Genomic DNA, 13,312 nt, shown 5'->3' on the forward strand with positions numbered 1-13,312 from the left:
ACACTATCGAGCGAGGCGTTCAGGTGCCACTAGTCCAACAGGATGATACTTCCACGGTGCTGACGCTGAGCCCTCCAGTGGAGCTTCCCTCTCTCGGCCACTGACTGTTGTGTGAAGGTCCGGGCTCCCTGCTTGACCTTCTCCACTGAGGCCGCTGCATCTTTTAAAAGGCCTCGTTTGTATCGTTAACCCACCTGTGAGTCATTACAGCTTTGTTACAACCCAAGCTATGACGTGATTATCTTTCTGTCTGCAATATTAAGCAGTGGTCTATCAAAGTCCAAACCAGGGGTCACCAACCTTTTTGAACCTGAGAGCTGCTTCATGGCTACTCAGTCATATGGAGGGCAACCAGTTCGCTTCACTCTTCTGAAATAACACATTTTCTCAGTTTGCCTCGAGTTGTATATGATCATGAATCATAACAATATATGTGAAGACACTGATTGTGTCAATGAGTTCTCAATAATTATCAACAATGACTTAACAATGAACTTTAGGCGCTGCTAAACTAGTTTTGCTATTTTTAGCACAGGCCTGCAGGTGACTCGTTGTCTTTTGGGGGCTACCTGGTGACCCCTGGTCTGAACCAACTGACTGGACCTTAATCTAAATCAAGGGTGTGATTTAAATGACACTTGTCGTTAGCCAGTGCAGTCACCACCTGCCTGTTTGTGCGCTGGAATTACCCAGATAGCATGTTTCTGGTTTTGTAATTGAGCAGTGCTGCGTGTGTGGACTGGTGAGACAAACCTTCATGGCTTTGGTATTTTTTCGGAGTCTTTGGTATTCTGCACCGGTTCTGTGATGTTGTGTTTTTCCCTCGCCTCCTTTGCTTTTTTGTTTGTTTGCCAGCACCTTTTGTTCATGTTGTCATGCTCGAGTCTTCCTCCGACGTCTGACTGCAGCATGTTGCACCACTTGCTGCTTTTTCCGGATGAACTTACCTCCCTAATCCTCTTTTCTATTTTTATTTATTTTTATTTTTTTATGCATAATCGCTGTGCGTGTCTCTATTCTTAGTAATTTGATTAGAAAACTATTCGGAAAGGTTCTGTGTTTCTCTGACAACCACTTGCACGCAGTTGCAAGCAACTGAACCCAAAACAAACCCTGCCTTTTGTGGCCGTTCGTCCTCACTGACGTCCTCCTGTCGGCCGACACGGCTCACACTAATACCAGGGATAGTTACACACAGCAGGGATCCGCCGACAACAGCAGATCAACGGAGGAAATCTGTACTCAGACCTGCGCCTTGGCATCACATGCAGCTGCCTGCAATCGGATCTGCAGTTTCACCTTGTGACTAACAGTAATAAGCCCAGTTTTTATCAGCATTTTACCAGACTTAATCCCTAAGAAAACACTTTAGCATTTTAACCCCAAAAGTACATCAGCAGCAGCTCGACTTTTTTTCTGTCCACGAAATGTGATGTGAAAGTTAACCCTCACGCTGCACGCTTTGCTGTCGCTTTGTTGTTTGCGTGTGACAGGCTGCTGGTGCGAGTGTGGAAACTCTGGGGTTTTCCGTGGCCTGGTGTGAAAAACTTCCCAGGAATGTATACTGCGAGACCTCCGCAGACACAATCTAGAGCCAAGGGGATGGGGCGGGGAGGTTGGCGGGGAGAGTCAGTTGTGTTTGTGTTGGGGTGGGGGAGCGCTGGGGGGGGGGCTGAGTGAATCAGCCCCCAAATATCGACGCTCTCCATGGGATCGTCACATCTGAGTGAATTCCCCCGTCTGCCTCTTCTCCTTCTTCTTCCTGGACTTTCTTTCCTCTGCTCCTCTTAAGGGCCTTGAGGCAGTTGTCAGGATTAGAGGGGAGGCGGCGGGGGTGCTGCTGCTAATAAACAGTGTGAGCTCACTCAGAAATCCCCCTCCTCCACTCAAAGATGGACTGGAATTAATCAAATGTGCGCATTTGTTATTTTTAAACACCAGAACAGAGATGTCAAGGTGTGATTTTTGTGGCATCCATCAAAGTTTTAAACTTTAAATAGTCACCAACAACTTAGATGAGACCTTTCTTTTGTTTTTTAGATAAAAAGTTAAGTCAGTTAAGCCACACTTGATATTCACTTCATCCAAACATTGTGAGGATTCTGAGATTTTCAATGGCAAGTGAAAATTCAGCCAGAGAGGATCGAACCCTTCATGATTAAAGAAAAGATTGTAATAAAACAGTAATAAGCGATTATTTCTGGCACATTCGGGCATTTCTGCTCAGCTCTAGGATGATGATAATGAGTTAAGATATCTTGTCTTCCAAGATATTAAGATATTTTGTCTTTCAGTACTGGGAGGGTTTTAAACCATCTTGAGCGCTCGCCTCAGCTCGGGCAGTTTTGACTTTGTGCCAGTGTGTTAACAGCAAACAACAATTCTCAGCAGATTGTGTGTCCTGAAGATATTTTGTCTTACGGTACTGTGAGGGTTAAAACCATCTTCAGCGCACGTCCCAGCTCGGGCGGTTTTGACTTTGTGCCAGTGTGTTAACAGCAAACAACAATTCCCAGCAGATTGTGTGTCCTTAAAGGAACTAGTGCGACGCGGGCCCTGCTGATAGAGCGGCAGCTTTGTGTCGCCCAGCACGGCCCAAACTGTGGTTAGTGCCAAAGACGAGAGCAGATGGAGCTTGTCCCATGCAACGCACCATGAAAAGAACAGGGGAAGGGAAGGTGGGGGAGGGGGGGGGGGGTGAGCTGGTGAGGAGGGACAGAAGACACGCACGCTGGTGCACTTGGCAGCTATCCACGCTCGCCGGTCGCTGGGCGGTGGGTGTTACGTCGCTGAACGCACCTCCGTGTTCACGCAGCCCCACAGAGCACAAGCTGCAGAAGCTCCTTGAGAATATAGAGATGTGGATTAGGCAGGTTTATATGTGTATTACAACTAGGGATGCACCGATACCACTTTTTTTACAGAACAAGGAGAGGAGAGTACGAGCACTTGCATGCCAGTACTCATGATACTGGCCATTACATCATTCATCATTTCGCCACAGATACTGTTACAAGTTTCACTGCAGTGCAAACACAAATTTAACAAAATTGTCATATGCATACATATACAACTGGTATCGGTGTCGTGGTATCGGCACGTATCTAAAGTATGAGTAGAGTACTCTGGTATCCGTGCGTCCATACGAATACTAATACTACTACTACTAATACTACTACTAATAATAATAATGATAATAGCAACAATAATAATAATAATAATAAACTTTATTACAAACACAATACGGTCCACATCAGAGCAAGACAATACATACAAACGATATGCAAGACATAATAAAAGAACCATACACAACATATTCACAATGCAATGTATACGGATCACTGAAAAAAAACAAACCAAAAAAAAATCAATGCCCTCCGGGGAGACAACTATACCAGTGCTTCCATATCTTGGACCTATAGCGTGTAGTGCGAAGTTTGATGCTTGCCAATGCCAAGATTATACAGTTCTCTGAGCTGTTCAACCGACACGTAAATTTATACATAAAATGTCTCAAAGTGGCTTGCAGTGTATTAATACCTGCAGCCACAAACATGTCGCTGGCACTACACCAACGAGGTCCTTTCAGCAGAATTCTCAAAGCATCAATAATAACTGGTCGTGTCTAAGAAATAAAGTAAAAAAAAAAAAAAAACGCAGCAGAGTTAAAGCTGATGGTGTGAAGATCTTCACGGACACGATCCTCCGCCTGCCGGCTCCTGAGCTGCCTTCAATATTAGAACAGCCTCGGGCTACATCCAGCGAACACTGTGCTGCTCCCACTCTCTCTCTCTCTCTCCCTCTCACACACACACACACACACACACACACACACACACACACACAGTCTCAAGATACATGATTGATGTGCTGTGTCTCGGGCTTCAGGCCGAGTTATGGGCTCAAGACGTCTTCTCACCCACAACAGCGCTGATGGGCGGTGACAGGCAATTTTAAAAAAATATATATAAATATATAGACGGTTTTGTGAGTAATGGTCAGACCAAAAACTACAACAGCGGGTCCTCACGGTGAAGCGCTCAACGAGGTCTTAATATCACTTCCCGTCAGCGGGAGCCTCGCAGGCGCCGGCGTCTCTCAGCCCTCCTGGTTCACACGGAGGATTAATGGATGTGAGATCCCACCGGGTTTTTCAACATAGAACATTGCCAGTGTTGTACGTTTTTACATGGCAATGCTTTAAGGATGCTTGAGATGTGGGACTCTGACTGGGCCTGTTTTTGGATCGCTGCAGTCATGTTACACGCTACATTTTGGAGTTTTGCAGTGTTTTCAACTATAGCTCTGAATCAATGCAGCCTGCATACAGAGCACATGGCTGCCGATGGTGTAACCCACTATATAATCACCATGGGCTGCATTCTGATTCTGATTCTGACTCGTCCTGCATGCAGATTGTAAAGTTCTTTCCAAACGTGCGCATATCAGCAGTCTTCAGTAGCTGCCATTACTCAGTGGAAATAACGTTTTCAGACATCCTCAAAAACCTTTCCTCAGTCCCAATTATTGTCTTCGTCAGAATCACACACATAATTGGAAATGATTTTGTTCTTTATTGTCAATAAGACAAAAGAAGCAAACTAAACTCTAGTTCTTCCTGTGCTCTTGTCCCCCCTGGATATTCTGCAAGTGATGTCATCTTGCTGAAATATCCAAGTCTGAGCTAGATGGAACTAGTGCTGGTGCACGTGCGAGTGCACGTGCTGTATGTGGGCCAACGGTGGTGACTGCACTAAAATAACCTGCACTTGGAGACTTGATACCAATTCTTACCGCAGTCCAGAACGTTACAAATGTACAAGGTGTCCACAAACTTTTTTTGTTTTTGTTGAACTTGGTGTCTTTTCTCTCCCCCACCAGCCTACACTCAGATCCAGCCCCACTGCCTGGTCCAGCAGCACAAGCAGCAGCAACAGCAGCAGCAGCAGCAGCAGCAGCAGCAGCAGCAGCAGCAGCAGCAGCAGTTCGTGGCCCTCCAGGGCCAAGCGTCCCAGAGGACGGCAGGGCAGCTGCTGCAGACGGCCTCCATTCAGCCGTCGCCTCACCCCATCCCCGTGCTGCCCAAACCGGCTCCGCACCAGCCGGCCGCGCCCAGCCAGCAGGCCACCATCTTCCACTCCACCATCAGCCCTCACGCCCTCCATTCCTCGCTCAACCACGCCAAGGCTCAGCCCGTCCAGCTCACCGCCATCAACCTCCAGATACAGCCCACGGTGAGCAAACAGCTGCATGCTACCGCACACTGGACTGCTTTGCTTCTGTTGTTTTTTTTTCTTACTTAAAAGTTCCTTATGATCATCAGGTTTAGGTGGGACTTAAAAGGGTAGAATTTTACTTTTGTGCACCGTAACTCTGCTTCTGTAGGAATGACAGCGGGAGGTAAATAAAAGAGCCAGCAGTCTTGGTAATATCAGTCCATCGCTGCTGTAGCCTGCTACCAACTACAGGAAGGGTAATTTAATTTCTAACATTATCCTATCAACACAGACATTTACGTCGATAACCAGGCGTTGTAAATTGCTTGCCTCGGGTGTTCTCCGGTGTGGGTAAAATTGTTTTTACTGGCAGGCTAGCAGAAGCCATTGACGCACACCGGTTAACTTGCAAACTACTTCCTATGTCCAAGATTCTGGGCCACCTCTTCAAAAAAGGTTGATACATGTTTGCATTTAAGGTCCAGTGTGTAAAATGTGACCTAATTTATCATTTTTATTTTGGTAAAACCTTAATATGTATATGAGGATATACACAGAGCAAGGTTCTTGCTGTTAGCTGCCATTTTGCACCGCCGCCATATTTCTGAGGAAGCCTGGTGTGGTCTCGCGTCTTCAAAATATGTGCTTGCAGGCCGCTGTAGTTCACTGGCAAGCTCGAGAGAGGGAGGGTGAGCGAAAAAACGCTGCAATCTAAAATGTAATCACTTGATCTTTTTTTTTTTATCTCCAAATATTACACACTTAACCTTTAAAGAAGTTAAGGGACATTTTTCATGTGACTACAAGACTCATCCAGATGCATCATGATGTTTTGATGAGTCTTGGGCCTTTGCTTAGTACTGTCCAGTATAGTACCAAAACTGAAACAGACATTTTCAAACTTTAGAGCATAACCGCTATGTTGGAATGTTGCCAGATGATTGCATGGCCAGCATGGAGCTAAACCAACACAATTGACTCGACACTACACACACTGTCCATATTATATTACCAATTTTATGAAAGGTCACCTATTATACTAATTTTCGGGCTTTTGTATTTGATATCTGGCCCCTCCAGAGCAGCAACGCGCGATTTTCCGCGCTGAAAGCTTTTTAGATTTGCGTATCTCGCGGCTGGTTTCCTCGTATTTACTGCATCAGGCGAAAACGCTCTGTTTCACTTCACTCCACCCCAGCCTTGCCGGTGTACGCCCCCGCCCGGCCCACTCCGCTGTGATTGGTCACACTCTTCGTCGCTGCTGAGCCTCACTTCCTCAGTTTGCCGGTGCGGGAGTGAAGAGTAAACAGCAAACTTTGTGAAACAGGCACAATTTAAACACTTACCGTCGTGAAGGCTTCACCCTTTAGCAGCTGTTTAGCAACTAATCCAGCTTCGTACGGACCCAGCGTGGGCTGAGTTACGGCCGCAAGGCAGACCGAAGGTCCCTGGACGTTTTTTTGTCCCTTCCGTGTCCCCGGAAATATATTTTATTTTGTGTACTGACCGTGTTTCTGTTTTGTATTTTTGCGAGACATTTTAATAGGGCTGAGAATGATTTCGTTTCATACTGTTGACTTGTATCAAAACACTGTCCTAGCAGAGAAAATATGTACGCTGAAACGATCACTTCAGTCATAGAGTCGTTTATTATTAGACAAGAATATCTGCACAACTTAAGTCCACACCAAGCACAAAGCAGGAAGAGCTCTATACAACCCATGTTACCATGCTGGCAGCGTGAACATCGCTATAAGGAGCGAAACTTGCGAGTCAAAATCGCTGCCTCTTCAGTTTGGCTGCCAGCGAACACAACACACATAACAAGCAGAGCACGGAGTTAGCGGTGGTGGCTAACAGTTCATCAACACAATTCAGCGGTTGTACGTTGCAAGTAGTCTTAAAACTAATGTTGCTTGAGGTCACAATACGCTCACAGTCCTCATACATGTTTTCAAATATTGCCGTGGCTGACTATTCTCTCGTCGTCCACCGGCCCGAGTCGAGCCCGTCTCACTCCCGTTGCCGACCGGACGAGAGGGGTCTGGCTGCAGACCTGTGTTCCATCGCATCCGCATTAGGCCGAACAAACCGCCAACATTTTCTCTGTTCGTTGCTCAGTATTTTTTATTTTATATTTTTTAATTTCCGCGCCTCGCCTCGTCACGGTTCGACTGTGTTTTCATGGCCCCCGGATCACGAGACCGTGGGCGGAGTCGACGCTGTAAAGCGGGACAATGTTTTCGACAGCATCATTTCTGTGCGAAGGTTGTTTCGTATCTGCTGCTCGGTCTGTGGTTGCTTTTCTGTTAAAGAAAGAACAGTTTTCCTCACTGAAGTCACAGTTGATAACTTATGCAGGCAACATTTATAATTTATTGTTTCGTTTTCTGGGGGAGTAAAGGTGTAGTTCAACCTTCATATTTTCACCAAAAGTAAACACGAGATAGATACAACAGGAAATAGCATTCATTTAAAAACAAACAAACAGACAGTAAACATGCCTCCTTATTTGAAACAGCTGCCCTAGCGAGCCAAGGACGACTTTGTTAAATGCCGCGGTGTTCGAGGCTTCCTCTCGACGAATCCGTATTTCCTCTCGTCTCAAGGCTCCTCGGATTCCCTAGCTTAACGCGCCTCACGCCGGAGCAACTCGATTTGTTCCGAGCGCTTCGCCGTTTGCCGCTCGTCGTTTTTGCGAATACGGTTGAACACACTCGCGACGTCGAGGGCATTCCCGGTTCGCCTGCCTCTCCCCAAAAGACAAAGTAAACATGTATTGAAAAAGCTGCTTTCAAAAAATGTATACACATATAAATATATTTGTACACCATCAATAGTAGCTGCTTGTATTCACGGTAAAATGTACCTGACACGGAAGTTCCAGGGAACATCGACAAGGACACTGAGCCAATCCAGTGCCCTGCTCGTCGCTACGTCACCACTAAACTCGCTTGGTCTCGCTTGGACCCTGGGGGATTGAGGTACCAAAACAGCACCCCCTACAACCGTGTAGCGGCCAGTGCGAACGCCCTACAACCGTACCGAGGCAAGGCGAGGCGAGGCGATGAGAACGCCCCCTTAGAGCAGCGCATTGCGGAATCACTTCCGGGGCAGAGCGGGGGAGGGCGGAACCAGTCCGAGAGAGGGCCGGAGCTTGGCAATGAAAGGAGCTCTGGAACGCGTTCCCGGTGTTGATAAAAATCTCCTTGAACAGAGCGTTTAGAACCATGCCCAACAATTTGCAGGGCTCACGTCCAAACGCACGAACGTCATTATTTGACGATTTTCGATCGTTTGACGATAGAGTTCAACATTGTAACAGTTTTTAAAGCTCAGAAAAGTGGAAAAGCATCATAGGTGCCCTTTAAAGTCCTCACGTTATTTGTGGGTTGGTCTTTTTAGCTTTTTTTTTCTTAAATTTCTGTTCCTTCTGTCATCCTTGCCGTCCTGGCCGCGTTGTCCATATTCTTTTAAATAGTAACCAGCAAAACAAAGACCGCCGTTCCAAAAACAACCGGCAGATGGATTTCTTTTTCCATGTCCTTCCCAAAAAACACAGGAATCTTCTTGAGTTGTAAGGATCTCTGCAGTAACATTTTCCTGCTGCTGCGACATTTTCCAGCCGTGGCGGTTTTGCAGCTTTTTTCTTTTTCTTAAAAAGAAAAAAATCATTGACACGCTCACTTTTTCGTGTCTCGTCTTGACTTTGCAACGTGTTCCTCCCTCACGCGCGCCAGGCTTCTCGACTGGCCCAGGACTGCAAAGATAAGCCCACGTCACTGGTGGTCAGAGAGACGTGTCGAGCCCCAGCGGCCGAGCAGCAGCAACCTGCGCCGCCCCCGCCGCCGCAACCTGCGCCACCACAACCTGCGCCGCCGCTGCCAACGCCGCCCGAAAAGCCAGCGGAGCAGCCCAAGGTGGACGCAGCCACTCCGGCCACAGAGCCTCAAGGTAAAAAAACAAACAAAAAAAAAAACGACTCAGGTCGCTTTCCGAAGTTCGGCTCTCTGGAACTTTTGTTGGGAGTAACTTTCAAAAGTCTTAACGGTCGTCCCTAGAGCGATATCATTACCATGATATCTCCCCCACCACCCCCTACCATCCCGGTTGAATTAACAAACCTGTGCAATCTTGACTGGAGGGAAATGGAAATCAATGGCGTTGTTTGCTTGCGATGCAGAGCACGTTGTGTCTGCAGCGCATTTGTTTCACTGTGTTCTTTTTTTTTTTTTTAGGTTTGTCTGTTGTTGTTTTTTTGCGTCTTATTGCTTTGTTGCCGTTGCCGTGGCGGCCCCTGCAAAGAGGCAAAAAGCTCAACCAATTCCTGCATTTCACACGCAAACCACGGCTGGAATGATGTGAAACAAAGGAGCAGCTTTTTGAAGGAGTGCAGTGATTTATACAAACTGATCTGCTGCTGAAAAAGAGAGAAAAATTAATTTTTCTTTTTTTTTTAAGAAAAGAAAAGCTGTGAAATTAATTTTTTGAAGAGAATGTTGTTTATTATTATTATTATTTCTTGTTCGTGATGAGCAGGTCATTTCAGACGTGTGTGTACCAGTTTTAGCTGGAGGAATACAATTTAGTTTACCAAGAGTGAGTCGGAGTTAAGGCTGGCCGATATTAAAAAAAGGCCAAATAAACACCGAAGTGAAATTGAAGCGACAGCGCAAGTAATTGGAATAATATTCCCAATGGAAATTCAGAACCGGCAGACATAATAAATAGTCAATTTATCTCTGTTATTTAATTTGTTGTCCAGTGTTTACCTTTAAGGTTGATTTATTAATAAAATCATATTAACTAATGTGCTTGTTGATATTAGTTTGGTCTAATAGAGGCGCTTGCAGTTACCGACTAAATGTAATTACCGAGTCCAATGAGGTTTGGTAAGCAGGCTGTTGCCAGTGTCGCCTGAGAGAAGCAGATTTTTCCAAATTTAGGGCAAGTCATAACGCGAGCAGGCCCCCAAGGTCTTCCCAAAATCTAACATTGAACATTCAACAGCCTCCTGGCAGGGCGGAGGAATATGTGAGCCGTGTTATAACCGTCGTAATGGATCGGTTTTGGTGGTCGGAAAAAAAGCCATCAAAACACCAGCTAATGTGATGTTTCTTGTTGAATGAAAACCATGTGCTGCTTTTACACCTTGGCACTGCCATTGGTCGTGGGGTTGGGTGAGATGTTGAGCGGAGAGGCGGCGCTCGTCACTGCGGCAGGAAACTATTTCTCTTATCCACAGTGATGAAGTGGGGCTTTTTATTTGTTGATCCTGAAGAAAGTTTTAAGGATTTAGAAGGAGAGCCCCAGGGAGATAAGTTGTTTTGCAGTCAAAATGGCTAATTGAGTGCAAAGGTTTTCCAGTTACAAAGATGAATATCGCAAGCTTTGCTGTCTGCGTACACACATACGGCCGTCGTTTTTTTTTTTTTTTTGGTTTGGTTGTTGTTGTTTTTTTTAGTTTTTACACTCAAGCCTGAAGAAGGTTGGTGGCTAACTTTGATGACACATTACACATAACCAGTGCCGCTGACGAGCTCAAGAGTCAGCATTAGCTTCAATCCAACCTGTGCGAGGATGATAACGATTATTCTTCTCTGATCGGCACACAGCGGTGGGGTCTAAGCGTTTGATTGTGAAAGCATCGCACAAACATTTGCGTGCAAGAACACAGAAATGTCAACACCGCAAGTTATCGCTCGGTGGTCCGCAAAGGCTCAAAGCTGAATACTGTCTTGGATCATCAGATGGAACAGGTTATTCCTTTTTCTTTTAAATCCTCTTGATGTCTTTCAAGTGTCTGTCTGGTGTCAAGCACCCATAGAAAGTGGCTGGAAATGGGAGAAGCCTTCTCTGATTTCTTATGGCTACTTGTAACTACTTGGGACCCTGTGTGGTAGAAAAAAATAATTAAAAATCCCTCTGTGCCATTTTATATGAGCCTTTTAATGAGAAAACAAAGTCCATTCCTGATCAAACATCTGGCACAGCAGCGTCCACACTGATCCTCTCACCACCAGAAAATGAAAAGATTGAAAACCCTATCTCACTGATGATTGTAAGATGGATGCGCTAGATTGCAGAGGTGAAATCAGAGGAGGATCTAGCAGTTGACGATTGTCAGGGTAACAATGTTGCAGGCATAAGAAATAAAAGAGGAGTTTTTCCCTCTAAAATGAACTGAGGTCTGTGTAGCTGGGTTTCATTTATGTCCAACAAACCACATTTAACTCTGGCAGCGAGGCAGATCCTGCCCCCACCCACCCCCCCCACCCCCCCTTTGGTCCACTTCAGCCCAAGCAAGTGTAAGGAGCTGTAAGCTTGTTCCTACATCGAGTACATCCTCCTCCACACTTGCATGAAAAATTTTCTTCCTCCAAGGTGGGGCGTGACAGAGAAAGTTTGAGAACCACTGGGTTGAAGGGACGGTTCCTTCTTTTCCTTTTCTTATTTTTTTGTAATTTGAGTATTTTGTTCCAACATACAATGTGCTAATGACGTGAAAATATTTGCGGCTCTGCAAAAGCACCCTCTCCTCTCTTCACCCAGTCAGTCCGATTCCACTTTCTGTTTCAATAGTCAGAGCTAACGTGACAGAACGGCCACAAACATAAAGGAACTCATTTGTCTGCAGTCTGCTTTCTTATCACTTTATGTGCCACGAAAAATTACACACAGGGCCTTTAACGCTTGAGTGTTTTAAAGCGCGACGTTACTATCCTCAAATATGTTTGTGCCTTCATCCTCAAGTGCCCTTGGCTCTCAAATGAAAGTAAATATCACCTCTTGTCACTCTGAGTGCAGGTGGAAACTGATAAAAAAAAAAAAAAAAATGGATGGCTGGCTGGCTGGATGCAGGGTTGCTTTTAAAACTGTCTGGGTCAGGGGGTGGGGCAAACTTTTTGACTGGTGGGCCACAATGGCTTGTAAAATTTGACGGAGGGTGCCGGAGCAGGAACAGATGGATGGAGTGTTTTGGTGAGCCACCGCATAGGAGAAAGAAATATATCACGGGATATGTAGACAGCGTTACAACAAAAGAACACTGGAAAGAAAATGATGAAATACAGCTATTTTATTACTTGGTTACTATTCATATCATTTCTTCAAGTTCGGCAGCCCCCGGGCTGCAGTTTGCCCATGCCTGATCTCGGTCCCCGAACCTCCATGTGTTAAATACCACAACTCAGACAGCACCAAAATGGGTTGACTCCCCTGCTATCTGCATGTCTTGTTTTTGTTTTCACAAACAGGCAGAGAGGAGGGTTTTCCCTCTCTGCCTCAGCACTGCAGTGCGTTATGCAAGGACTCGGGGAAGCCTTGGCTCACCGTTGCAGAAACAAGCGAGCTGCTGAGCGGACTCTTGGACTCACTATGTATGAGTGTCGGTCGGTGGTCTCAGCAGGCGCTCAGACGGGGGTTTGTTGTTTGGCCGCGTAGCGCAGCGACGCGTCACCGGCAGCCCGCGATGATGGCCGAGCCGAGCCGAGCCGAGCCGAGCCGTGCCGTGCCGAGCAGCAGGCGCTGGAGCTGATCTGAGGCCAGCCAGCTCTCTGCTGATCGGAGTCGACACAGCGCTAGCGGCTGTGGGCGGAAACAAGGGGGCGGGGCCTGCTTTAAAAGCGCCGCTCGCAGATCCGGGACCGCGGTTTGCAACAACAATAACAGCGGCGGCGGCGGCGGCTCGGCGCGCGCCGATCATCACAGCAGCAGCAGCAGCAGCAGCAGCAACAAAACACATTGCAAACCGCACATGTTCTAAAAGTCTGAACTCGGCGGTAAGAAGACGTTTTATTATCTTCCCGACACGGCGGCAGCGGCTCTTTACACTCACGACAAGGCTTTGTTTGCTTTCGATTTTGACGTGCGTCCACTTGATGCGTGATGATGGTGCGAGTCGGTCTTTAGTAGGACTGTTTTGCTAAAGGCTGTTCCATTGTTTTCCCGTCTGCGCTGGAATCATCGGCTCACACGTGTTTGGTGCTTTCCAGTGTGATGATTCATCATTCAAGTTTTTATAGGTTACGACCAAAGTTAATGGAATCTCAGCCGCTGCTCCAAAGGCAACATGTTTGTGAAGCTGTTGGAAACTT

At 46.4% G+C, this 13,312-nt stretch overlaps 1 protein-coding gene across 5 annotated transcripts in view; it reads left to right on the forward strand.

Moving 5' to 3' along the window:
• Window positions 1-13,312, forward strand: part of phc2b (polyhomeotic homolog 2b (Drosophila)) — a 335,956-nt gene that overhangs the window by 15,482 nt on the left and 307,162 nt on the right. For all 5 annotated transcript variants that reach the window (XR_012926531.1, XM_076024905.1, XM_076024904.1 and 2 more), the window contains 2 exons: window positions 4,882-5,234; window positions 8,957-9,170. Coding sequence is in view for 4 of the 5 variants with exons in the window: in XM_076024905.1 (XP_075881020.1) it covers window positions 4,882-5,234; window positions 8,957-9,170 (567 nt within the window). In the remaining variant the exon portion in view is untranslated. The remainder of the gene's footprint in view (window positions 1-4,881; window positions 5,235-8,956; window positions 9,171-13,312) is intronic.

Source organism: Nelusetta ayraudi, unplaced genomic scaffold, assembly GCF_046127955.1.
Source record: "Nelusetta ayraudi isolate G7.1 ecotype Tasmania unplaced genomic scaffold, CSIRO-AGI_Nayr_v1 ptg000017l, whole genome shotgun sequence".
NCBI classification, from domain to species: Eukaryota; Metazoa; Chordata; class Actinopteri; order Tetraodontiformes; family Monacanthidae; genus Nelusetta; species Nelusetta ayraudi.